The following is a 25444-nucleotide window of genomic DNA, read 5'->3' on the forward strand; positions in this document are numbered from 1 at the left end:
TTCTACAGAAAAGACAAGGAATAATTCTTATGTGCCCACTTTGATGTACTCCTAACAGCTGGCAATTCTATGAAACATCTGATACCAGAAATAGCAACAGAGGAAAAACTTGAGTGGCTGCTCGGATGGTGAGTTCATGACAGAAACAAGAAATTCTGTTCCTTGCTGGAAATTTTCAGAGTGTCTTCTGTAGACCCAAAGCAATATTCCAGAACTGTGGATTGATATGAAATGAAAGATACAAAGAAAAGCTCTGTTCTGAAAAACAAAACCCAGGATGAATAAGTCATGGAGATCCTTTACCTCCCTTGATAGCCTAACTCCCCAGGTGCTGAAAGATGGCATACAGAAGAGTGACATCTATTGTTCAGGAAAGTTTAGGGGTGGGGTCAACCTGTTCCACTGGGCAGATAGTGCATTTGGTTCATAAGCAAATGTTGACCTGCCTCCCCAAAGGAGCAACCAGAGAACCTGAAAAGAGGCAATGGCCGTGAATATCCATCTCATGAAAGTTATCCAGGAAATGCGGGCAGAGATCCACAAGCTGGAGAAAGAGAATCAAGCCCTCCGGATGAAGCTGACGTTGAGTAGTCAGAGAACCCCAGGCTCAGGAGGAGAACCAGGAGATGAAAAGGAAGACACAGACCTCGGGAACCTTGAAGAAGTGCCCGGGCGATCTCCAGTAGCCCATGGTGTTACTGCCACTGATTCAGCCCCAGGTGTGACAGAACACGAAGGTACTGACCGCCTATAGTTATTTGGGGCTCTGCCCACCTTTGCCATTATCTGTTAAACAGTTGGCTTAGTGTGCCTCTCACATAAGTGCATAGTTTGGTATTAACAGTGGTGTGGTTTTTTTCCTGGTATTGGGTTGGCCAAAAGGTTCTCGTTACAGAAAGATGCTATGGAAAAATCCAAATGACCTACTTGGCCAAGATAGATAAGTTTTGAATCCCTAGGCAAAAATTTCTTTAACATCTTCAATTCTCATATTTTAACAACATTAAAATATCTCCAGTTATTCCTGAGAAGTTCAAGATGACGGATACGTGGAAATCGGTCATATGAAAAAGAATGCTTTTTCCCCTTTCTTGACTTCAAGCATTTAAATGCTAGGTAATAGAACACCAAATGGGTATGTGTCAAATGGAGTGTTCATTTATTAATCCAGAACAGAAGTGCGCAACAGTTAAGTGTACGGATATCAGAGTCAGACAAACATGGTTGCCAACGATTTGACACTCATTAACCACCACTTGACTTAGAGCTAGTTATAAGGAATCTTTAAGTCTCATTTTGTTCATTCAGAAGTACTATGGTACCTATCTCAGGTGGTGATGGCTGGTTGTAATAATAAACTAAGTACTTAGTACAGCATCTAACAAACACACAACCAAGGCAGATATTGTTTCTTATCCATGTTTTAGAAGATCTTTACTGTCCTTTATGAATGTATGTTGCACATAATTCAACTTACTATATGCAGGTTGGAGACTTCAAGACTAAAAGTCAATGTCTGATACATTCTTTAAAAAATCTAATCTCTCACCTTTTACAGGAAAGAATTTTGACTATGAAGACTATACATGAAATTAGAAATCAGGAGAGTGAAAAGTATTGAGTTGGCCAAAAATGTTCATTTTGATTTTTCCTTGATTAGAGAAATAGCCAAATGAGAATTTGGGCAACTCAATATGTTCGACATTCAAACTGTCAAACATATAGCATGTTCAAATAAAATTGATACATACTTGAACACTCAAAGTGCTTAATATCTTCTGTCAAAGGCTTCAGGCAAGGCTATTTAGAGGTACTGAGTGGCCTAGCAATGAAACATGTCTTATCGCCAACTGGTTTTTTTGTTTGTTTGTTTTTTTCTGTTAAAGTGGTCTCTCTCTAGTGTGGTGCCCTATACTTCAAAGCCGGAAATAGATTCCAATCGGGGTCTTCTTCCTTGTTGTCAAGTACAGCTATGGATCTGAGTTATTCTGTCTGTTGCTTATTTAATAAAACTAAAAGAGGAAATTATAAAGAAGTTAGACCTTCTCCTAGTGGGAAAAAAAAGATACAGACGTGTAATATATCCTTCCTCCAGGTTTCCTCCACCTCTGAATTCCTGACATTTGGAATGAATAACTCTGTATTATAACAGTCAGTCTTGTCCATTGTAAGATGTTTAGTAAAGTATCTGCTTCTTCCCCTTTGGTCATGATCATCAAAAATGTCTTCAGACATTCCAAATATCACCTGGAGGATATTTCCCCTAGTTGAAAACCACTGCCTTACTCCAGACATTAAAAAAAACTCCTTCAAAACTATTTTCCATGATGTTTAAGTTCAGCTCAGTTCAGTCACTCAGTCATGTCCAACTCTTTGTGACCCCATGGACTGCAGCATGCCAGGCTTCCCTGTCCACCACCAACTCCCAGAGCTTTCTCAAACTCATTTCCATTAAGCCGGTGATGCCATCCAACCATCTCATACTCTGTCATCCTCTTCTCCTCCTGCCTTCAACCTTTCCCAGTAGTAGTCTTGATAACATTTGATAGGTCAGAAAAATATTATTTGACTTCAGTACAAAGTTTTTATTAGCAGTTTTAGTAAGATATTGCCAATAGTCAAAACTCATGCTTGCAACTTATTCATAAGAATGTGATGCTAGTGAAGAACTCAAGCGATCATCCCCTTATTTTACCATTTAGCATATAAGACCCAGAGAGATTAAGCAACTTGTCCTATCCTCTTTTGAAAACAAAATAATATAAACCTATACTCTGAGAAGGGACAATGTGAAATTAGAAGCATGTCTCACTTTAAGAAAGAGAACAGTTAAGCTGGGTCTGGGAGCAAACCATTTGGGAGTAAATCCCCCTGGACATATCAGTGATAGTGTGCAAGCATTTGGTAGGTATGAAACTCAATCCATCTCATGGAGATGTTGCTCTCACCCCTCCTGCCCTTGGAATTCTCACCTTGGGTCTATTAGGGAAGAGACTGTTGCTCAGTCGCTCAGTCATGTCCGACTCTTTGCAACCCAGAGGACTGCAGCACACCAGACTTCCCTGTCCTTCACTGTCTCCCAGAGTTTGCTCAAACTCATGTCCATTGAGTCGATGATGCCATCCAACCATCTCATCCTCTGTTGCCCCTTCTCCTCTTGCCCTGAATTTTTCCCAGCATCAAGGTCTTTTCCAACAGGTCAGCTCTTCACATCAGGTGGCATAAGTATTGGAGCTGCAGCTTCAAAATCAGCCCTTCCAATGAATATTCAGGGTTGCCTTCCTTCAGGATTGATTAGTTTGATCTTCTGCTATACAAGGAACTCTTAAGAGTCTTCTCCAGTCTCACAGTTTGAAGTGAAGAGATAATTTGCTACAAAGAAGATGCAAGAAACAACTCTTTAACAAGAAATTCCAGCATTGCTGCTGCTGCTGCTACTAAGTCACTTCAGTCGTGTCCGACTCTGTGTGACCCCATAGACGGCAGCCCATCAGGCTCCCCCATCCCGAAGATTCTCCAGGCAAGAATAGTGGAGTGGGTTCCCATTTCCTTCTCCAATGCATGAAAGTAAAAATTGAAAGTGAAGTCATTCAGTTGTGTCTGACTGTTAGCAACCCCATGGACTATAGCCTACCAGACACCTCCGTCCATGGGATTTTCCAGGCAAGGGTCTTGGAGTGGGGTGCCATTGCCTTCTCTGCCAGCATTGCTGGACCTCTGATTCTTTTCAATCTGCTCCTACCCTTATCTGACAAATAAACTTCATTTGATAGTAATCTTTGAAATGGTGCTGATGATCCCATGATGTCATGTGGAACATGCTTTCCTTTCTAATGATAAGACACTAAAGAATACAGATTATTTGTGACCCAGGGACATAAACAAAGAACTTATTTTCTGGTCAGTCATGTTGGAGTATAGGTCTCATATAAAAGCAAACTTAACTTTGCAATTGTTGGTATAATTTCCTCTGTTGTATTTTCCTATCATTTGGTATAAACAGATTTTTTTATAATCCTCTTAAATAGAAACATTTTTGTTTGTCAATAGTCATAAATCTTTTTTTAGATCATTATAAAAGTTACATATCATGGCCAAAAGAAATGTTCAAAGATAATTTATGAATAGTTTTTGCAGTTAGCTATTTCAGTTGGATTTGAACTTAAATTCCCCCACAGACTCTTGCCTAAAATCTGATCTTCTGCTCTTCCATATTATAAAAAGCAAGGGCAGCCTCCACTTCCTGTAATAGCTATATAATTTGCTGTCTGTGTTCTACAGGAATGGGTCACAAAATTTAAAAAAGATAAAATTGTGCTTCTAGGACTTTGAAAACCTAAACATGATGCTGGACTTTCTTATACTTTCCTGCTAGTTAATAGCAAAGCTGTGATGAGAAGAATAGAGTCAACAAACATTCATTAAGTGCTCCAGAAAATGAACCCAGTCCATGAGGTCAGTGTCATTAGCCCCAGTGGTAATAACTAGATATCTAAGTAGAGGCTGAATGACGGGCCCCAGGTCAGTTAGCAGAGTGTTAGATGTGAGATGCAGACAAATCAAGATGCCCTAAAATAAAGCTCTTTTACTCAAGATGTTTTCATTCTAAGGACTGGATTTGCCTCAAGGAAATAGTTTATTAAGAGACCTTTATGGATAGAAATTGAGTTGGAAACCCTCAGAAACTAAAGACATAAAGCTCTTGAGAGAAGGAGAAAAAACTCCTGTTTCCCACACAGGCGTTGCTTCTTTTTTTCTTTTTTGCTGCAACTCAAGGCATGTGGGATCTTAGTTCCCTGATCAGGGATCAAACTCGCACCTCCTGCAGTGAAAGTGTGGCATCTTAGCCACTGGATCACCTGGGAAGTCCCAAGACATTTTTACTTCTTTCCACTTGTTTGCCTTGTTTTCATCTCTCATTCAACAGAGAGAGATGACTGCCCAACTAAAGCAAACACACATTTCAGGCCAGTTGGCAGCAACCAGTTCAATTATTTGTGGTCATTCAGGTGATGAGGGGCTGTGGATGGGCACGTTCTTCTAGAACGTGGCTCGAAAGCCATCCAGAGGCTCGAAAAGTCATCCAGAACCATGTCTCTACAAGTTCATGCTCTTCCCATTCTAAAATAGTATTCTATTATTTCATTGTGTGCAGGTTTCTGTTCATATTCTGTATTCTCAGGAAGGTCTTCCCTGACTACACTATTTAAATAGCCTCCAGATGTTGCCCTCATCTATCTCTAGCACCTTGCTCTCATCAGTCTTATTCATCCTCCTAGAATCTATTGCTAGCTGAATTTTATCATATATCTTTCTATCATCTGTCTGTCAGCCACACAAGAAGGTAAGCTCTATGCAAGCAAGAATTTTGTGTTTTCATTGGACACATCCATCTGTTTAAAAATTGCCTGGCTCAGGGTTGGAACTCAATTATTTGCAAAATAGATCAATGAATGAATATCTTTTATGCAAAAAATTCATCTAAAAACAAGTTTTGTTTAATTAATTTCAATAAAGTACTAGTAATACAGCCTTCCATTTGTGGATGTCATTAAAAATAGAATTTTTGTCAACTTTTTTTTTTTTAATTTTTCAGTGGGTTTTGTCATACATTGATATGAATCAGCCATAGAGTTACACGTATTCCCCATCCCGATCCCCCCTCCCTAAAAATAGAATTTTTAAACCTGAATTTTGTGTCTCCCTTACAGGCAATGTCATGATTGTTAGACGCTATTCCATTTCCTCACCAATTCATTCATTAACTGCAAGTGACCCTTGGAAGACTAGGAGAAAACATCCAAACTGTGGACTTCTAGAAGTTCAAGGGAGAGTCAAATCACTGGCTTCTTCGATTAAGAAGCAAGACAATGAAGGAAAGATGTTTACCTCGGATTCTTTTACTACCAGTGGTTGCAGCAAAGGCGTCTTTCCTGAGCATGGTTTTGGTTGCAGGTAATGTACAATCCCCCCGGAGGAGGGCATGATAACCCACTCCAGCATTCTTGCCTAGAGAACCCCCATGGACAGAGGAGCCTGGCGGGCTCCAGTCCCTGGGGAGTCGGACATGACTGACTTACTAAGCACAGCGCCGCACAAGGTACAATCCGCCTCGAGACAGTTTATAGCGGCATAGTGTGATGGCTACTGAGACATTCCCCTGGATAAGCAAGGTCTTATACAGTGGAGGAACTATAAACAAGGAGGCTATTTAGCCATAATAATTTCCGTCACATTTATGAGTTTTGAGAACCAGAAGAAACAAATTTATCTGAGATCAAATGGTACTCTCTAATAGATGCCTGTAAGAAGTGGAAAGTGATCTGTCTTCACTTACTCATCAAGCATGAATGATGGTACTCTGGGCTGGGTGCTGACGATCCAAGGTTCAACAAAAGCAAAATGTTATGTTCAAAACTTTCATTTAGGGGCAAAGACACACAAGCAAAGTGACCACTACAATAAAGTGCGTCTCAGGAAGAAGACACATTTACACTGGGAGCCAAACGCAGAATTCCTCTCTGAGGGAGAACTGTGCTTGTAGAGGAAGGCGCTTTCATGGGCTTTTGTGGGTACAAGAAAGGACCTTTTAGGCATTAGCCAAACAGGCCAAGAGACAAAGACAAAACTGGCCTGTTCTGCAAAATACATGAATTGGTATTTAAGGAGTTAGAAGGAGCCTACGAATGTGAGGGAGTGAGAAGACATTTGAGAAGTAGGCTGGGAATCTTTTAGAGGAGAGTTGGCCAGTGGCCCCTGGTAAAGCCAAGAGCTCTTTTGGAACAAGACTGTCGCCATCACGCACTAGTGTGTCAGAGTATCACCTCCCCTCCTCCACCCTCTGCACTTCTACCTCCCAATTCCCAATTAGGCTCTGACTCTTTATCAAGAGTCTATACACACTATAGATAATCAACAAGGACCTATGTTTAGCACAGGGAACTCTACTCAATATTCTGTAATAACCTAGATAGGAATAGACTCAGAAAAAGAAAAAAAATGATACGGTTACTTAAAAAACAAAGAGTCTATCCACATTTGTCTCTTTTGAGGAGAAGGAGAAAAATCAAGAAAAAGGGACCTGGTTTCATGATTAACTTATGAGCAAGAGAAAATGGAACAAATATGGTTGTTTAGAGAATCAGTGAGTCATCTAATTCAGCAGTGGCAGGAAATCAAATCAAAGTGGTAGTCATAATTAATAAGCCATCAGGAATTCTCATAAATGTGAAAAAGAGCACTGGTCTTCCCACGGGATGTAGGATACAAAGGTTGAGCCAGTTTTATTTATTTCAATTTTACGAAGCAGGATGAACATCATGTTTCACTTATAGAAAGTTCTATTACAGGAGGAGAGAGGAACCGGTCAGGAAGGACAGGTAAAGACAAATGTACAGCGTACCCCACTAGAGCAAAATAGAGAAGAAGATAGAAGAAATCATGACTATGGAGAAAACTAGAAGCAGGGAAGTCAGTGAGGATGGAGAGTTTGGCAGTAATCATTGCAGAAGGCATTCCGTGGAATGCTGGGAGTATGTGCTTTATCCAGTAATTATTGGACAGCTGATAAAAAATGTCTTCATGAAAATTTTCAAAATACACAAATATTCAGAAACTAATATTACACATACCAATGTATCCATCTGCAAGAGTTTTGTCATAGTTTATCAGATATTTTTATATATAAGAAAAAAAGTGTTACTAAGAAAGAAAAGGGACATCTCTTCCCCTGTCCTCATGAGGGGCAAACAGTACCAGGAATTTTGTTTCTATCCTTTAGGTCTATTTTTTATGCTTTCATTATGCACATTCATTTATTCGACAAATACATCTTAAATGTGTACTATGTGCTGGGCAGGATTCTAGGCAATGAGGATACAGGAGGAAACAAAATTGTCAGAAACCTCTGCCAATGTGGAGTTTTTCCTCTGTAACATGATGATCAATCAACATGAAAATACATGAAGCATATAGTTAGACAGGGAAACAAGTAACCCAATCAAAGGAAAACTGAAGAGCTTGAGAAGCAAGCATTGTTGAAATGTTATTTGAAATGAATTGTTGTAGCCAGAAAATATGACAGTATTTGAATAAAGACGGGAGAGAGAGTTCTGGGGATATGAGCAGGGGTTTGGAGTGGATGGGTGAGGGGACTTGCCAGACACTGAGAACAGTGAATGCCAGAGGGCTGGGTGGGCTCAGAAACGACCGGTGTTTAAGGAAGGGCAAGGAGCCTGGTTCTAAATGCAGTGGAGGGATCGAGCAAGACAGAGAGCAATGAAAAAGAGAGCCAAGGATGGCCATCCACTCTTTTCAGTGTTCTAGATCTATTGCAAGTGAACTGGGATGTATAACATACTCTTTTCATTAGTAAATGTATTGATATATAATATATATATGGAACTCTGTTTTGAAAGGACTATAGGAAAATAATACAGAAAACAAGAGGACCCGTTTAAAGCTAAAAACTAATTTAGGCAAGAAATGATTATTTATTGGCCAACAGCAATAACTGAATGTGGTTTCTAATCTTGTTTTGAAGATGGAGCCAACAAGATTTGTTAACAGAGCAGATGTAGGATATGGAAACAATAAGTGAACACCCATCCATTGTGTTCCAATGGCCATGTGTTTTCAAAGAGGGAGGAGGGAAGAAAGGCAGAGACGTACCCTTTGTCTGAGTAAAATTATGTATATGTAATAGACAGTCATATGAAAGCATTAAATGTTCTTTGTTTTCAAAATTGCAAATTAAAAAATATAAATACAATATACAAAGTAAAGAGTATAAAAAGGAATATCTTCCATAATCCCACTACCTGAAAAACCACTAGTGAGATTTTTATTTTTTTATTTATTTTATTTATTTATTTGGCTGTACCAGATCTTAGTTGTAGCACGCTGGATGTAGCTCCCCGACCAGGGATCAAACCCAGAACCCCTGCGCTGGGGACTCAGAGTCTTAGCCACTGGACCAGGGAAGTCCCCATCACTGAGATTTTCATGGCTATCTCTCCACGCTAGTATCTAGGTAGTTTGTAATTGTACAGTGTCTGTGTTATAATGGTTTAGTTTTTGCACTTAAATCACTACAGGTCACAGACCTACAACACTACACTGAGAAATAAAGTAATATTAATTTTTCCATTTCAGTTTATATTACTTTCTATGATAGTTTGGGAACCTAGCCAATGTTTATAACGCATTACTTTTCTGAAGCAAAATGTTTTCCAACTTCCAAGCTGCCAGTGAATAAACTATTAGAACACAATCCATTTCTAATTTGGAACCTACTTTAATTTGAAAGATTGAGCCAATTGTAGAATTGGGTTAAAGCAAGAAAGTCAGTAACGGCTGAAAATCAACAGCTGGGTTGGCATAAAACCCAGTAGATACAGAGAATGTTTTCATAGGAATTAAGCATTTTCTTTGGTAGTCTTTTTTTATTTTGTCTTTTACTTTCTCAGGGATTAATTAGTAAAGTAACAACTCATTACATTTTTCCTCTAATTTGGGGAGTAAATTCATTTCCTTTCTAATAGCTTTCAAACAATCTTACAAAGGTTTATCAAGAACCAACCATATGTTTGAACTAGCTTTCAAATCAATGAGCTATCATACCTAATTTGCTCATGAACTTTTCAACTGTTATACCAAGCAAGTATTTTACAGAAGAAAGCCAGTGTCAATATTTCTAAGAACCCATGCTCTCCAGAAACTAGAGGTTGTATTTTAATTTTTTCCCTCACTTTGACATAAAAATCCTATCTTTTCCTCCTGCGTTCAAGAAAAAAATAATAACCTGAGGCTGTTGGAAAGATTAGGGAAGAGGGCCCACATACACAATTGAACTTAGAAAGGCTGTTTTACTAATAGGACAAAACAGACACATTAAAATAAATACATTGTCTTCTTTTTCTAAGCAAAGTCGTTAAGAAGACAGCCTCTGGAATCAGATGACTAAAATTCCAACTCCATCATTTGCAAAGAGCATGGTCTTGGAAAAGTTATTAGTCTGTCCTGTGCCATAGTTTATTTTTTTGTAAAAAGAGAATCATAATAGCCGTGATCTCATAGTTTTTGTGAAGAATAAATGGGAGAGTCTAGTGAATGCTTGCTAAGTGGCAGAGCAGTTATTATTTTATTGATCCCAACATATGGAACAATTGGCCTTCCTCCCAAGGGAGGGAGCAGATGTGTGTTCCCCACAATACAGCCGCTAAATGCCATTCTGTGGAATTATGGCCTTATCTAATTAAAGAGAGAGAGATCAAAACTAGAGAAAAGACAATCATTCTAAACACTATTCTTTAGACTTATTCCTGGGAGCACTTTATCCTGGTTTATGTCAAAATGTACATAACACTGTTCAAGGAGAAAGGAGCAGTGGGCACAATGAAAAAATTTAATCCCCCAGATAACACTAGGTCTTATGGTGTGATGGATAGTCATCAAAATCCAAAATGGTGCGTTGATATGGATTTAGAAAATAATTGTCCCAAATTTCTACTTCATTTCAACTGAAGAGCTTTGATATGCCGGACTCTTTGTTGAGAGAACATGTTAATCTTTAACTTTAAACATCAAGCTGAGAATCCTCAGATGTACAGTCCTCCCCTCAAAAGTTTTAAGTTTTAGTTTTACCAGCACTATCCACTGGTTTAATCAAAAGGCCAGTTGCAACATATTTTCTTACATTCCAAATTGTTTTCTTAAACAACTAAACAAAAAAATAGTATGGTATATGTAAGTTGAACTTTTAACTCTTTAGGCATTATTTGGTGCTTAGAAAAATAGTACATGTTTTGTGTAAAGCCTCACTAAATTTTTATTTCTCTCTCCTTTATTCTGCTTTCTTTAGGGACAAGACAAAGACAGTCGGTTTCCTGTTACCCATGAACATGTCTTCATATTCCAAGGATTCAAGTTCTTTGAAATACTCACCAAACCAGCTAAGTACTATTCTAGAGTAGGATACTCAAGGTGGTGAAATTTAAGACACAGTTGATTTCCAAAATGTAGGAACACTGAGGCGTGTTTGGGTCAGTATACCCCCCTGCAAATAGCTCTGAGAATATGCTCACTAGGGGCTTTCAATAGCTGAGTCCAAGATCTCTCTTAGTAAATATCTCACTGCACTTGAAAATATGTGGGTTATTGTCAAATACCTTTTGATATTGATTTCTAATATAATTCCACAGTGATAAGAGAACAGACTCTGTATGATTTCAGTAGCTTTGGGCTGTGAAATTTTTGCACCCTGTTTTATGTCCTTGGATCTGTTCCAGGGTCTCCTAGTTTAAAGCCTATGGCAACTTGAATAGAAATAGTTTCCTACTGTTGTGTGAAAATTGTATAAATCTTAATTATGTTGAATTGGTTCACAATGCTTTTTGAGTCTACTATAGCCTTCTACTTCTCTGCATGTTCATTCTATTAATATTTGAGAGTTTGATACTGAAACTCCAATTTAAAAATCTTAATTTATCTACTTTAAAAAATAAATGTAATATATAGTGGAAATATGTTGGAATATAGTGGAAATAAACTTGTTCTGCATTTTCCAAGTCTCCCATAAATGTGTTATCATAGTTTCACAATTTAAAAAAAGAAAAAGAAAAAGATGTTCACTAAGAGACACAAAATACCCAACGTTGGGTCAATGGAGTTGTCAAAGGACCTGAGCAACAAATGAAAGTCATTATTTTGTGTTGTCACTGAATATTAATGTTGTGTGCACAATGGCTGTGGCAGTCTCTCTATGCAGCCTCTGAGCAATTAAATAAAATTAAATTAAATTGCTTGCTAAGGGTTCAGTATCTGTGTTATGCTATCATGAAATTCTTCTGTTCCCATTATGGGTCACTCTCCAGATGAAACTATAACACATCTAGGAAAAAAATTCTATATCTGACTAAAAACATAGAAGTCATAGTGATTTATCCTTAGAGTTAATTGTGGGCTGATATTTCACTGATACAAGCTCATTTAATCTTTTAATATCCTGTGTCATTGGCACATGAACACAAACACAGCAAACTCCCACAGCGTTATGTTGTGGACTCAGAGTAACTGGGAGCTAATGGTAAAGACTCTCATCTTGGTTGGAAGGAGAGAGAGAAATGTTAAAATCATCATTGCGTAGGGATTGGAAATCTGAAGTCCCTCAGGTCCCAAACCTCTATTCAAGAGTCCCTCCCCCACTGCAGGTTTACAACAATCATGTTTTAATACCAATATGCCTTTTAAACAAATATGTTAAAATCTCCTATTTTCAAAGCAGAAATAGAGACACAGACATAGAGAACAAACCTATGGACACCAAGGAGGGGACAGAGAGGGTGTGAAGAGAGATTGGGACTGACATATACACGCTACTGATATTTTATGTAAAATAGGTAACTAATGAGAACCTTTTACATATATAGCGCAGGGAACCCTACTCAATGCTCTGTGGTAACATAGACAGGAGGGAAATCCAAAAAAGAGGAGATATATGTATACATAAAGCAGATTCACTCTGCTATCCAGTATAAACTAACACAACATTGTAAAGCAACTATACTCCAATAAATTTTTTTTTAATCTCCAAAGTGTTAGAATGTAGATTTGGGGCTCCCAACAGGAACAAGACAAGAAATTCACATTTTAAACAAGCCTTCCCAGCTATGATTTCAATCCGCTGTTGTAAACAGTAAGAATCACAGAATTCCCCAGATGAGACACCAAGTTGAAAGGGAAGCACTGAAGCAAGGAAACGGTAGAAATGGTTCAATCTCTTTCTAATAGAGGATTTTAATAATCATAAAACAGACACATAGAAGGGAGAGAGAGGAATCAATGACTACTCTGAAGTAAAAACAGCCTAATGGGTCAAACCCTTATTTATGATATTAATTTAAGATTAACGATATTCTCAACATTATAACAGATGAACAACAGGGCAAGGTTAGGGGAGAGATACAAATGAGATGTAAAAACATTCATCTGGGAATAAAGGCGCGTGCTGCAATTAAGCTATTAACCTATGTGATTATTGGAATTTTTAGTTCATGCACAATTCTATTTTCTGCATATTTACAAAATGGAGAATTTTATGTTGACATCAAAGAAACATTTCCCAGTATTTTTTTTTAAAAAAAGCAATGACTGACAACCACCCAAGTTACAGTGTCATAACTGGCAAAGTTATCATGACAAATTACCCCAATGCCCAGCTCAATGACTAATTTGTGATTGGCATTACACACACAGTCTGTGACCCGAACTGAATGAACAGTTACATGAGACTATCCCTTCCCAGTTAGAAATACCAAACCATCAAATATTATACTTTGAAATTAAGTTACTTAGTATTATGACGAAAGAAACAGAGTTCCAACTCTGTTCCCTGACTCTGTAGAGTTTGATAGTAAAGCCTCTGAGCACATTTTTAAATACAGTGAACCACAAAGAACACAAACATATCTCAGTTGTGCTCTGATCTACCAATTATATCTCTTCTTCTGTGATCCAAACTTCTGTAAGTCAGGAGCCCAAATATCCAGCAGGGACAGGCAAGTGACCAAAATGAGTGAGGGCTCTGGAGAACAAGCATATGCACACCCCAGCCAAAGGGGGCTGCAACCATTCACCCTTGTGAGGCTGTGTGGGAAGTGGACACTGCATTGTCATGTGGTCTATTGTCCAAGGGGTGTTAAAATCTGAATTTTTGTGCAAAACTCTCCTGATTCATAAATACTGGCATCATGTTTGATTTTTAAAACATTATAAAAATGAAACACAATATATCCAAAGACCTGATTTAAGATATCAGGTTTTAACCTCTGATTTAAATGCAATTCCTTTTTTTTTTCCTTAGGCTTTTTATTTATTTACTTATTGGAGTGTGGTCACCTTACAATGTTGTTAGTATCTGTACAGCAAAGTTACTCTCTTTCATAAATTGATATCTTGCAAATGTCCATCAACAAATAAACATATTGAGATGAAGGAAAATATAAACAATGTATTCAAAATCAAATGTAAGCCCAGATAACTTTTTTAGCACCCCAATTCTCTCTGCTCCCGTTTCCTTGAGCTATTTCTACTCCTTAAGCTGTGAATCTAGAACAAACTTAACTGGAAAGATACCTATGTACAGGCACAATATGACACATTATGGAGTTCATTTTATTACTTTTCAAATTCTAGCTTATCCTCTAGAAAACACATCTTAGGAACCTTGAAGAATCCTGGCAGGCACAATCATTGAGCCTGATGTTTTTGCCTCCAAGATAAAAAGCAAAGTACAGTAGTACCTACTGATTACGAGAAGTACTACCCATAGAACTTAAAAGATATGATAAAAACAGTCTGAAAGAGGACTATGTGGTTATTGTAATCAACAAAAATGTTTAGTGATAGTGTTTTTTTTAAGAGACAGTTCTGCTGCCTGAAGTAGTACTTAATTTTTAAATATTGATGCAGATGAGACAAGTGCTCGGGCCTGGTGCGCTGGGAAGACCCAGAGGAATCGGGTGGAGAGGGATGTGAGAGGGGGGAGTGGGATGGGGAATAAATGTAAATCCATGGCTGATTCATGTCAATGTATGACAAAAACCACTACAATATTGTAAAGTAATTAGCCTCCAACTAATAAAAATAAATGAAAAAAAAATATTAATGCAGAGAAATCTTCATTCATTCAAACTGTGCTTGAAAAAGCACATAGTTGGAGAATCCTCTTTCTTATATGGGAGTTAATAAAAGACCTGTTGTAGCTTTAAATTTTCTTTGATTCCTGCTTTTGTATTAGCACCGTAAGACAGTCAAAATATTTCATGACTACAATAATCTGCTCACAATTACTTTTTAAAAACTGAGAAAAGAAAGCTGAATTTATCCAGTCTCATACATACATACTTAATACTTTGACATTATTAAAACTACTTCGAAAGTTGATCTTGAAACAATTCACCCTCAACTCAGAGAGAGATTACACTTGTTCCTGTCCAGTTTTGCTAAAAGATAATTCTATGTAGCCCTCAGGTTTGCATTCAGGAAATAGCTCCCCATTTTTCCTTTTCCCTAACTAGAATTTGTCCTTCTGCAATCACCTTAAAATTCTTACATCTGAGATGTCTGAATCTGAGGACCAATTGAAAGCCTATTCTTTCTAGATTCCAAGTATATGTGTTAATATACAATATTTGTTTTTCTCTCTCTGACTTCACTCTGTATAAGGGGCTCTAGGTTCATCCACTTCATTAGAACTGAACCCATATGAAGGGAGCAATGGAGATGCAGACATAGAGAACAGACTTGTGGACTCAGTGGGGGAAGGGGAGGATGGCACGAATTGGAAGAGAAGCATTGAAACAATACATTATCATACGTAAAATAGATAGCCAGTGGGAATTGGTTGCATGACGCAGGGAGCTCAGATCCGGTGCCCTGTGACAACCTGGAGGGGTAAGATGGAGTGGGAGGTGGGAGGGAGGTTCACGAGGGAGGAGACCTATGTGTACCTATGGCTGATTCATGTGTATGTATAGTAGAAGCCAACACAGCATTGTAAAGCAATCAAAAATAAATAAATCCTCCAATTAAAAATAAATAAACTTTAAAAACTTTATTCTTAAGAACAATACATTCATTCTGCCTCTGCTCAATACCATTTTTGAAGACCATATGCATCTTTGTTAAGAGTGTTCCAAAAAATACAGTACCCCCTCTCCTTTAGGGAACACAGTGATCAGTCTTAATTTTACTCATTCATGAAAATTGTCCCTAACTCCATCCATTAATTCCCAAATCCACACCCTTTCTCTTTTCTTTCCTTCTCAGCCTTGAGGATTTTTAATTCACACAGTTAACTTCAGACCAGGAACTCACTTCTGATGGGACAATAAGGAGAGCAAGCAAGACTTTCTAAGTAGGAAACATATTCACTTTCTGAAACACCCAGACAGTTCTTGGTCTTTGAAATATCATTTGGATCAACAAACCCCATTGTTTCATATAAGAGAAGCTTTCTGCATTGAAAAGCAGGTAAGTGAATAAATAGCTTAGAAGCAAATACTTCTTTGTCCCAGTTGCGACACCATTGAGTGCACTAGAAAAAGTAACTTGCCCATGGTCACAGTTAAATGGACATCCAAGAAGTGAGCCAGTTACTCCCTTCCTAACTATATTATCTCATCTATCATGTGTCTGGTTCTATATCGCCCATCCGAGGTGTGGTCTTTTCCATCTCTGCCATTGGCTCTGGTTCTGGTTCTTTCCAGATCCATTGTGGAAACCTACCATCACATCATCACACACAGACACTTCCTCTCATCAGACAGAAACTCCCACTGGCATCAAAACTGTCCCAAACCAACTCATTCAAGTGTTCCTGTCAAATTCAGTCTTTCTTTCCCCAATGCTTTACATTTCTAGAGCTGCACTGAGGCTCTGTCCCAGCCCCAGGAATCTAGCATTCGAAGGATTCCCTCAAGAGGCCATTCCAAGGAAAGTTAGCTCTCAGAAAACTGGAACTGAAATTAGAAAGTGCCTCGGCCCTCCCAGCCTTCTCTCTCCAGTCCTTAAAACTAACTGTGAAGCAGCAGTTCTCAAAACCTGGCTGCAAAATCAAATAAACTGGAGAGAGTTATAAAATCCCATTTCCCAGTCTCCATCTAGACAAATTATGCCAGCATCCCTAGAGATGCGCTTTGGCATCACTATTCCTTAGAGCTCCTCCCTTGATTTCAATGTACAAGCAAGGCTGGGACACGCTGTTGTAAGGTTGAGGGGCCGCGAAGACCACCCCTGCATGTCACAGATCCTGAAGGAAGACATGCACAGACCTTGAGATCAGATAGCCCTGGGCTCTCACTCCCACACACATTTCTTTATTTACGGTTGGGCTGGGTCTTCTTTGCTGCACAGGCATTTCTCTACTTGCAGCGAGCAGGGGCTACACTCGAGTTGTAGGGCCAGGGCTTCACTGGGGCTGTTCTCTAGTTGGAATGCAAGCGCTTCTCATTGTGGTGGCTTCTCTTGTTGTGGAGCATGGGCTCCGGGGTGTGAGGGCGTCAGTAGTAGCAGCTCCCAGGCTCTAGAGCACAGACTCAGTAGTTGTGGTACGCAGGCTTAGTTGCTCCACGACATGTGGGATCTTCTGGGATGAGGGATTAAACTTATGTCTCCTGCATTGGCAGGCAGATTCTTTACCACTGGGTCACCAGGGATGTCCCCATGGGATCCTAGGCAACATCCCTGGGTCTCTCAGTTTCCTCATCTATGCAATGGAGACATACTGACATTCTCTGGCACGTGGAGACTTAGTGAGCCAAGTCATTTAAAGCACCTACTCCAATACCTAGCCCCCAAGAAATAATTCATGCAAGAAATAAGCATTCAAGAAATAATAGAGATAAAGACATAGAGAACAAACACATAGATATCAGAGGGGAAAAGGGAGATGGGATGAATTGGGAGAGTGGGATTGACATATATACTCTATTGATACTGGGTATAGGACAGATAACTAATGAGAAATGACTGTGTGGCACCAGGAAGGCTTTCAGTGCTCTGTGGCGATCTAAATGGAAAAAGATGGGATATATGTACGCATATAGCTGATTCGCTTTGCTGTACAGTAGAAATGAACCCAGCGTTATAAAACAACTCTACTTCAATAAAAAAATAAAAATAAATTTTCAAAAGAAATAACAGCAATCATGGTAATACTAGCAACTGTATGTACAAGACATAGTCTTCGTCTTCAAGAAAAAGATAAACAGCCCCCTCCCAGCCCTGGCCAGGGAATTAGTGGCAGGCCACGCCGAGATACCCCATCTCCTTGTTCATGCTCCAGTAGCCTTTCCATGGCTCCACAGTTCTGCCCCATGAGCTCAGCCCTCCTGTCACTGAGTTTGGGGGCGGCAGAGGATTTATGCAGTAAATAGGACTGAACGAGGCGCAAGCATTCTTTCCTGTGAAAATGGTGTGTTTTAAATCTGCGTTTTGTGGGCTTCTCTGGTGGCTCAGTGGTAAAGAATCTGCCTGTCAATTCAGGAGACACAGGAGAAGCAGGGGTTCTGTCCCCCAGGAAGGCCCCACACGGTCCTGCTCAGTTCCTATCTGTTTTATCAAAAATAACTCATCTGGCTGGCTGTGGTCTACAGCCATCCTCTAGGACCCACCAACTTTCTTTGGGGTTGGTACTCGTGGATTAAATGGAGCCCTGCATCGTTTATATTTTTAATAATGCCCTTAATCTCTCCATGCCCCTTTGATGCAGTGCCATTTCTTGTCTGCTATTTTGTCCAGGGATTGAAAGAGAAGGTCAGAGTCTTCTCCCTGAATCTCCGGTCTCTTGGCAGATCTTATTCCCCAAGCCGAGGACTCAATGTGGCACAGTTGAAAGGAAGAACAGAGGAATATATGGATGACTCTAGCCTTCTCCCTGAAAAGAGGAAAACAAAATATAAAACCATTCACATTATACACAGAAATCTCTCAAGAGAAAAAAATCTTAATAAGGCTATATTTTTGTAATCCTAGGAGAGGCAGTTTATGTCTAAAATTTTAGAACATGAATAATTTTCAGAAGAAAAAAAGTTGAGAGAAGTTAATCATAACAAAGAAAACAATAGGTGTTTTGTTAAATGTAAGTATGAGAAGAAAGAGGGAAATATACAAGTCAGGGGGTTTAAGAAGATGAAAATCACATGACCTTTTTCTGTACTTTTATTTACTGTGCTTACTGTGTTCTCTGCTATTCTCCAGATTAAATAAAGGACTGGAGACTTTATTGTCTAAGGTCTATCTTGAATCTCTCCTGTTTATGAATGACCACACTTGCTATCTGTCTCCTATGTATACAAGGAAAGTTATCTTAGAAAGTATATATAATGAGAAAAGAGATTCACTGAACAATTTTCAACCGTATCTGACCACAGAAACATGGGAAAAGCTTTTAGAAAATACATTCCTGGGAGGATGCTGAAAACACGAGATTACCTGGAGGTACCCAAGTGAAGACTTGAATCCTCTCTGCCCCCACTTTATAGTGGCAGTCCTGTTCCCCTTGCAGATCAAGGTCAATTACCCTTTCTTGGGTGAGGACTCCTCTCACCTGCTGACCCCTGGACACAAGGAGCTCCAAGAGCCAGGCAAGAGCAATGACTGGTAGCCCAGTGGAACCGTCACTAAGTCTCCTGGAAAGAGATCACCCACTTTGGAAATCAGTTCCTCTAGCTTTACAGAGTCCAGAAGTGCCAGGATGCAAAGCACCCAGCCGTGAACCTCCCCTGGCAGCCGTGGTCCACCCCTCATGCCACAGGGATGCAGTTTTCCGGAGACCCATGTTCAGAGAGCAACTCTTCCATGTGAGCCTCTCTTCCTGGGGGAAGACAGAAGAGGGAGTCTAGTGGGGTGAACTGCATCCCCAGTCATCCTCTCCCATCTGCACTCTTCATTCTAAACCCCTTGCTCTCAGACATCACCTCTGCTGGACTTGGTGGCTCAGCTGGTGGTATGAAGGCCATCACCGCTCAGCCCTGATGGTCTGCGGTGCTGACAACTATACCCTAATCGGTGCAGGATTCCCCCTGCTCCTGGAAGCCACCCTCCGTCTCCTCCCATCTCCTTCAGGGCCCGCTGTCTGTGCCACTGTGGGGCGCCTGTTTACTGCCTGGGGGCAGAAGTCATCCTTACATCATCATTAGCACCCTAAAGCTTCCAACCTCAACTAGCACAGTGTTCACACATATCCGATGTTCAGTATAAGGTTCCTGATTGGCAAGTTACAATATCTAATCTGAGGATATTTTACCATCGATGAGTCCTTCAAGCAACTGACTGACTGACAATGTTTATAAGACAGCAGTGACAGCTTTGCTTCCAGCATAAACACACACCATTTGGCTATTTTTAAGTTGCACATCACCTTTTTGAGAACACTGAAAGTGCAAGTGAAGTCGCTCAGTTGTGTCCGACTCAGCGACCACATGGACTATAGCCTACCAGGCTCCTCTCTCCATGGGATTTTCCAGGCAAGAGTACTGGAGTGGGTTGCCATTTCCTTCTCCAGGGGATCTTCCCAACCCAGGGATTGAACCCGGGTCTCCCGCATTGTAGGCAGACGCTTCAGTCAGCCACCACACTGAAACCTGAGTCAGTTGTATGAGGGCGTGTTAGAGGATACACAAGAGTGTGTACCGGTGTAAAAGTGAACTGGACTATAAGAGAACATTAGAGGAATGACAAAAAATCAACAGGACTAGGTTGTCATCCCCATGGTCAAGGTCAGATTCTCCCTAAGATTTCACAACCCTTTCTATAACCATCCCAATGTGGCATGTTGCTCATTTCCCCTCAAAGATAAGGGCTTTCTCATCATTTTTCTATTCCTAGTATCTTACTCAGGCGATTTGCTCAGTATATACAAAATGAGTGAGGGAATGAATGGTGGAAATAGTGGCAGGGATGCACACAAATCACTTGATTAGGAACAAGAAACCATTGTCAGAACCAGGAGAGGCAGCAAGCGATAGGAATATAGACCAGAACTGGGCAGATCTATGAATAGCTCTTCACATAATCACAGATTTAAAGAAAGTCCTTTCTCCAAGGCTCAATCTCCTCACCATTTGTCAAATAAATAGTGAGGGAAGAGGGGAGGCTAGTTCAAGGAATAAAATCAATATATAAAGAACCTAGAGGGAATTCCCTGGGGTTAATCTGAGTTTCCATTGCAGGAGGAACAGGTTCAATCCCTAGAGTTGGGGAACTAAGATCCCAAAGGCAGCCAGAAAAAAAAACAAAACAAAACCTAGAGCACCATACAGATTAAAGCAAAATTTCCATAAATTTTAGTCACCGTTATTCTTTCGGCAATTTGTGTGTTTTTAAGCCCAAGACCATTGTCAGAAATGGATGATGCGGTCATTTGGAACACACACAAAAGAAAGGAAATCCAGATCTCTTCTACATAATATTTCTATTCTGGGTTTAAGGTGGGAGGAGTTAGTGCTTCTGCAGGTCTTCTAAGGCGGGTGTGTTAGGTCTCCCGATAAAAAGCTGTTACGACGATCCCGAAAGGAAACTATCAGCTCCTCTGTGGGCTTGGGTTTTCTGGCTTCAAGAAAAATGTCCAAAAGGGAAGAACCTCAAAATGTGTCTTCTCTTTTCAAATATTCAAACAGCTTTTGTATACAATGCTATCATTTTTTTAAAATCAACATATCACCTTTTAAGTCATAAAAACTCACAATTTGCAGATTTAATTCAAAAAGCTAGATTTTTAACCATAAGTACCCCATTCCAGGAAAATGGTTAGAAGGAAAAGCTGTTCTATCAGAACAAGATATTAGGCTCTACCCCAGGGGTCGATTGGGAACGTATGGGGGCTTCCCTGGTGGCTCAATACGGTGAAGCATCTGTCTGCAATGCTGGAGACCCGGGTTCAATCCCTGGGTTGGGAAGATCCCCTGGAGAAGGCAATGGCAACCCACTCCAGTACTCTTGCCTGGAAAATCCCATGGACAGAGGAGCCCCGTAGGCTACAGTCCGTGGGGTCACAAAGAGTCGGACACGACTGCTCGATTTCACTTACCACAGCAAGAAAGGCAGGCTCCTTCCCCTCTAGCCGTCCTGCACTGAAACCCCTTCCTTGGTAATAGATCCAGAAAATTCCATGCCAATACTAGGAAACCACCCCCCCCCCCCCTTCTCCTTAACCCACTAATTACAGATCTGGGAATCTATCCCAAGGAAACAATCAGAGCCTTACAAAAAAATATTCAGGTGCTCATCATAATGTTATTTTACAAGAGCAAAAAAATAGCTTATGTTTCCAAAAATTAGGTATTACTTTAGTAAATTTGGGGACATGATGGATTTTAAAATTTTGGGAGAATATTTTATGATGTGGAAATATGCACATGACATACTAAACTTAAATGGTACAGAATAAAGCATATAATTCCATCTTGTTACAAAAAGCAGGACAAATGCCTGTGAGAACATACACACAAAGGATAAAGCATGTCCAAACCCCAAAGAGTTCATCTCTGAGGCAAAGACTTATGAGTAAATTATTTTCTCCTGCACCCTTCTATTTTCCAATTTTTTTATCATGAACTTTTATGATCAAGGGGAAAATGTAGTTGATTACACAGAAAAATAACTCAGAGCTTATGTCATGCTGACAGAGTGGACTGGTAGCTTAACCTTCATGCATGAGTAACAGCAAAATTCAAACATTCCAGAACCTTACATTTCTAGCATGGCTGCTTCTCCTCAGACTGTGACACCATCCTTCTCTCAGAATGAAAAAATATATATATATCTAATTTTATCATATATATACATATATACAAGAGGAATTAAAATATTGGCTATTTGTAAACATCTGAATAATTGAGATATTGAACATTACTTCAGAGTGTACAATACAAAGTTTTGCTCAAATAAAATGCTCATCTTCTGAAGACCAGGAAGAACTTCTTTTTAATTGAAGTGTAGTCAATTTTCAGTGCTGTGTTAGTTTCAGGTATAGAAATAACTTTTTAGATACTGGTATCAATCTGCTTCACTCTAAAGAGGTGAAAAAAACCCTTCAGTTCCATGTTCATAAAATCAGTAAACTGGGTTTTCCCCAAATGTTACTCTAGTTAAGCTATATCAAATAATGCCTCAAAAATTCAGAGCATTCCTTCCCACTGAGACAAAATGATTTGGCAATCTTCTAGTCAAGAGATTTCTCTGCAGTGTGACGCTATCAATCATTTGGAGCCAGGTCTTGCAAAGATAGAGTGCTAAATTATCTGAGAAACACTCATCACCCAAGTCTACATGATGTTGATAATAACAGAATTTATTCTTCCTATATTGATTTTCTAAACATGAACTTCATACATAGCTATTATGATCATTTCTCCTCAGCTTGGCTCATATTTATTAAAGAAGGCAGCAAGTGAATGGAATTCCAGATCTTGGCAATCCCTTCACCTAACTGAGCCTCACATTTATCATCTGTAAAAGAGGGAATTGGATTGATAGCGATGAAGCCTTGATTCCACTAACATTCTGTGACCGATGACCATTGGCACAAGCTGATTTTAGGTAGAAAAACAGATGTGAACAAATAAGAAGCCATATGCCCAGAACCTAAAGAGATCAGAATGAGCTTATATGAGATTTGGCTATAAACCTGAAGAAATCCCTCCACCAGGTCAATGAGAACTCTAGGTTTCCTCTTGTTTCTAAGTTAGTTTGGTATGTTTCATCACTGGGAATTTCTAGGACACATCCATGGAACTGAGGGTCTATGTTCTATACATAGTGAATTCTCATTATTCACTTTGAAGTCACCATGAACACTAAATTTAAAAAATACCAAACAATTGCCCCTGGAGGAAGTACAGGGTTAACTTCCTGCAAGCCTCCCATCACAAAATTTTCATTGACCAAATCATATTTAAGGTTTTTTAATGTTTATTTCCGTTGAAGACACCTTGTTTAATGTATGTGTGTGTGTGCCTAGCACTCGGTTGTGTCCGACTCTTTGCAACCCCGTGAGCTGTTTAATGTATATGGTGATTCAATAACAAATTCACAGCCAACAACACTATAACTCGTGTCCTAAAGAAGCTTGTCAATCACTTGGGTTTTCTCCATGAGACTCATCCATTGCAGTTTTCTTGCACTCGGAAACACTAGATAGCACTTCAGCCCTACTTGCTTGGGGACCATTTTAAATGTCAAAATCTCCAAGCACAAATGTGAAAATTGTGACACCAAGAGACCATGGAAAGGACATTTGCTTACAGCCCAAGAGCAGAAGGCAGAGCATCAGCTGGTGCAGTGTCAGCTGGTAGCATGAGTCTCTAGGAACTCAAATGTTTCTGTCACTCTGCACATGTCCACAAACAGTCACAAAAGCACAGGGAATACTGATCTGGGTGTCCTAGATGTTAGCAAGAGATGAACTTACAAATACAGAGTCTTTGAATAATTGAGGGTCCGCTGTATTTGTCATCTCACCATCAATTGAAACAGAAGACAAGAAGGAGGATGGAAATCTGGAGGAAAGAACATTTGTGAACTTTAAGAGTTTTGAAAAAACATGATGCATAGTGATCATCAGATACATGTCTTTTTGGTGTCTTTAGAGGCTGGTGCTTATAATTTCCCTGATCGCTCATATTCCCCTCCCCTGCTCCATTTTCAAAGCCAGAAATGAGGGTGGGTGAGTCTTTCTTGCATCTCATCTCTCTGACTTCCTATTCTACCTCCCTCTCCCACTTTTAAGAACCCTTTTAATTTTACTATGCCCACACAGACAATCCAGAGTAATCTTTCCATCTCAAGAACCTGAAGTTAAAGACTTCTCCAGGGCCTCTTTTGTCACGTACTGTAACACACTCAGTTTTCAGAGAATGTGGACATCCTTGGTAGCCCATTACTCTGTCTTACCACAGTGTTTAAAATGCATACATATAGTTATGTATAAACTATACTTCAATTTAAAAAATAGTTTTTCCAAGAATAAAAAAATATGTTGGACAGAAATCTTGATAAAAACCTGAGAATATCACTTATCTTCAGAAGTCTTCACCAATATTTACAACAGAAGCCAATGGAATCCAAACTACTAAAAGTTAATTCATAGCTCACTAGATGCTTTAGTCGCTAAGTCATATCTGACTCTTTGGTGACCCCATGGACTGTAACCCACCAGATTTCTCTGTCCGTGGGATTTCCTAGGCAAGAATACTGGAGCGGGTTGCCATTTCCTTCTCCAGGGAATCTTCCCGATCCAGGGATTGAACTCACATCTGCTGCATTAGCAGGAGGGCTCTGTACCACTCAGCCACCTGGGAAGCCCAGCTCACTAATTGGTCAAACATAAATAATCAGTCCAATTTAGGAAGAAATCAACTATCCAAGCTTTTGTTCTGACTTAGCTGAAGGACATATGCAAAGTCTACATAAGATATAATGTAGTATGCAAAAATGCTAGGCAGCCTAAGAACCAATTCATCTGTGTTTATCTCATGCTCCTTATGCTTCCTTACCCAGGAGACTGTTCACTGGTATTTGATGATATGGATCATTTAATTTGCAGTTAACTTTGACTTTGAACTGGATAAACAAGCCAAGAGATAAATCGCAATCTCAATCTTAAAGGCTTTAATTTTGAGCTTCCTCCTTAACTATGCAGTTGACTGAAAAGTTTGTGAAACTAAAATGTTTTTTAAAGGCACAGATATTAGGTGAAAGTAAAATAATGAATGATGTAAGAGTGTTATCAGCCTTATTTTTAAAGGTATTTTAGTTACTGCTTTGTTTGCATTCAAATATATTCACAACAGATACCTGCTACCTAGATTAAAAGTATTTACCTAATAAGAAAGTAAATACTCTACCATATGGTCTCAGATATACTTGCACTATTCTGCCAACA

General features: G+C 39.4%; 1 protein-coding gene across 1 annotated transcript; it reads left to right on the top strand.

The window, feature by feature from the left end:
- Positions 1–484: 484 nt before the first annotated feature.
- Positions 485–10973, top strand: CCDC195 (coiled-coil domain containing 195). The gene is made up of 3 exons (XM_065930752.1): positions 485–737; positions 5712–5955; positions 10862–10973. The coding sequence occupies exons 1-3, from the start codon at positions 485–487 to the stop codon at positions 10971–10973; spliced, it is 609 nt and encodes a 202-aa protein (XP_065786824.1).
- Positions 10974–25444: the final 14471 nt, after the last annotated feature.

Source organism: Muntiacus reevesi, chromosome 3, assembly GCF_963930625.1.
Source record: "Muntiacus reevesi chromosome 3, mMunRee1.1, whole genome shotgun sequence".
Taxonomy (NCBI): Eukaryota; Metazoa; Chordata; class Mammalia; order Artiodactyla; family Cervidae; genus Muntiacus; species Muntiacus reevesi.